General features: G+C 38.3%; 1 protein-coding gene across 1 annotated transcript in view; it reads left to right on the top strand.

Moving 5' to 3' along the window:
- DENND5A (DENN/MADD domain containing 5A) overlaps positions 1-2,839 on the top strand; it is a 52,089-nt gene that overhangs the window by 36,700 nt on the left and 12,550 nt on the right. The window contains exon 16 of the mRNA XM_009328621.1: positions 862-990. Within this exon, the coding sequence (XP_009326896.1) occupies positions 862-990 (129 nt within the window). The remainder of the gene's footprint in view (positions 1-861; positions 991-2,839) is intronic.

The raw sequence follows: 2,839 nt of genomic DNA, 5'->3' as shown, positions 1-2,839 counted from the left end.
TATATAGTGCAACCTTTTCATTGACCTCTACAAAAATGTTTCATACTGAGCAGATTTTATATTGTCACAGCTACTAGCTTATATAAATACCCCGACACAGTTTTCATCTTTTTGTAAGTATTCTGTATTGTTTTATTTCCACAGAGATGTGGGTGTAGCATATGTATTTTCCCAGTCATTGCCAAGTTGGTTGTGTAGCTCTAAGCTCATTGCTTCTCAGTGAAGGAAAGCATTTTAAAGAACTTGTTTGATCGAAAGAATGGGTTTATCTAACAGTGAGTACTGTAGTGTGAATAAAACTTTCTGCTCAATGCCCTCTTTTCAGTCCATCAAAAAACAATATGCAGAACTTCTAAATTAATTTTTAAAGGATTCCTCTTTCCTCCTTTTTCCTTAACAACGTCTATTTTTTTCAGTGGGGAGGAGTGAATTGAGGATTTTCAAGGGACATGCTTGTCCTTTCAAAATATATCATTTGTGTCTTCTGTGCAAGAAAAGCTACTACTGAGCATGCAAAGACAATATTTAATTTTCCAAAGCACTCAGCTATAAATATTGCAGTGGTAAGGTCCAGAATAATTCTTAAATCATGTAAGGCAATGGGCCTGGTTTAGAATTTTGTAAATAGAGAGCTGCATTGCAGATATTTCCTTTCCAGGTTTTTATTCTCTTTCAGCTAGGTATGCAAGGAATTGAGGTACTGCTGAATATTAAGGTGATCATGCCTCTTTTTCTAGTAGTTTGCCTGGTATTTTGCATTCTTGGCAAAATTCCTTCTTCAGCCTAGCTTGGTTCAAAAGAACTGTCACACTTTGAAAATACTGGGCAGTGTCTTTTTTTTTTCCTTTCTTTTTTTACCAGGCATATCCAGAACATTAGTGAGATCAAAACAGATGTTGGCAAGGCCAGAGCCTGGGTTCGTCTCTCTATGGAAAAGAAGTTGCTCTCTAGGCATCTAAAACAGCTGCTTTCAGATCACGAACTCACAAAGTAAGATGGTTTATCTCGGGCAAAGCTTTTAAAAATTAAGCCTCTTTAGTTGTTTGACTTCAAAAACCCGGAAGTGCCTATTCTTCCATCTGCTTAGCAGCATGTGAAAGGAGTAGAACAAACTAGCCTTCCCAAGTGTGTCTCTGTACCTGTGTATGAGCTATTTGGGAATTATGATTCAATGCTGGGGTTCTTCAGATACAGAATCAGTTCTGTCAGTATAGACTGTCTGTGACTTTGAGGTGAAATCTTCAAAAATTACTAGGGATTAAATGAAACGGGGCGTAAGTCCAAACGTTACTACTTTGCTCAGTCACGCTTTTTACCTTGGGCCCCTTTCTGTACCTGTGGGATATTTTGTTTTCCTTGGATTGTTTGTGTGTTTTCGCAATGCATGACAAAATGCAACTTAGGTCCTTTTGTGCAGTTCTGTCATGATATGAAGAGTGTAAAGGCACATCCAGATGTGCTTCTGTGGTTCTTGTTAGTGTGGCTCAAAGTGACTGTTCCTTAGCTTCTCACTTCTGTCTCCAAATCTGAGACGTTCTTGTAACTCCTTTCATTGCCATGTAAACTAATGTAGATAAAATCAACTTCTGGTGTGGTTTCAGAGAGCAGATGAATGGTGTACATGCAGTACCTTGAAAATGACTAGGAAGGCTGTGATGATCAGTTCTTGCATCTCATTTTGGGGCAATAAGCTCAAGAATGAGATCTGGTAATCTTTTGAAATCTTGTATCTACATCTTTCAGAGCATGATTGTCCACATCTCTAGATCAAACGGACAGTGTCTCAGCTTTGTTTGTCCTCTCCTACACAGTAAAGGTTTTGCGTTTATAGCCTGCTCAAAAACATATGGTGAATTGCTTTCATAATAGTCAAATATCTGCTATTATGATCCATTTTTTGTTTTTATTACTTCTCCTAAACATTTCAAAATATGTGACTTTCAATTACTTATATATGAAGTCATAAAAAAATTATGAAAAGACCAACCATTGAGACCCAAAACACTATTTAAAGAGTAATTGTACTATAGGAAGAAAATGGGATAAGTATGTGAAGTATGAGGGGGATGTGAGTGAAAACTGAAGACTTGAAGCTGGAGAGAGTTCCAGCTACTGCTGGCTTAAACTCTGTCAAAAGTACTCTGTGCTTCTTACAAGTACGCATCTTGAAGGGTAAAAGGAGGAATGCTCAGCACAAGGACCTATTTACCTGGTGATGTCCAGAGCACATGTACATTATGTTATCTTTGTAAACATAAGTAATTCTTTTGGAAATAGTTGCACAAATCAGAGTACAGGCCATATTTAATACTAATTGTTTTAGGAGTAACAATTTGAGGTTTATTTAGTGTAACCTGTGCAGAAGAAAAATGTATTGCTGATAAGGTTGGATAAACTGTTTACTGTATGGAAATTAAATGTTCTCTTGTATGGGCCCTAGTAATTGTCATTAGCTTTAAATGAAGACTTCTTTCTGGAGACAGCTTAACCTCTGCTATCTACTCTTCCTTTCCTCTGCTACCACTCACACCACCTTCCAGGAAATGTCTTCCCTCCACCAATCCCCCCAAACCCCAGCTGCTAGTTATTTGAGATTTGCCATGGATTGAATTATGTTGGACTTTCTGATGAAATTGTGGCCTTCCAACAGTGAGCAAGGAAAAGCTGAAGGGCAGAGTGAGGACAGCCAATACATCTACCTGTATCTCTAAATTAAGGTTAGGCCTCTCCAGTGAAGTCAGCAGTCCAGATCATGTTAAATTAAGCAGTGCTTGTCCCATGCAGAACAAGTGCTGTGAGAGGACTTTCCACACACCACCACACTCCACCCTCAGCTTTT

Source organism: Pygoscelis adeliae, unplaced genomic scaffold, assembly GCF_000699105.1.
Source record: "Pygoscelis adeliae isolate BGI_AS28 unplaced genomic scaffold, ASM69910v1 Scaffold166, whole genome shotgun sequence".
Classification (NCBI taxonomy): domain Eukaryota; kingdom Metazoa; phylum Chordata; class Aves; order Sphenisciformes; family Spheniscidae; genus Pygoscelis; species Pygoscelis adeliae.
Note: the sequence above shows the minus strand (reverse complement) of the source record. Positions and strands in the feature narration are given on the sequence as shown.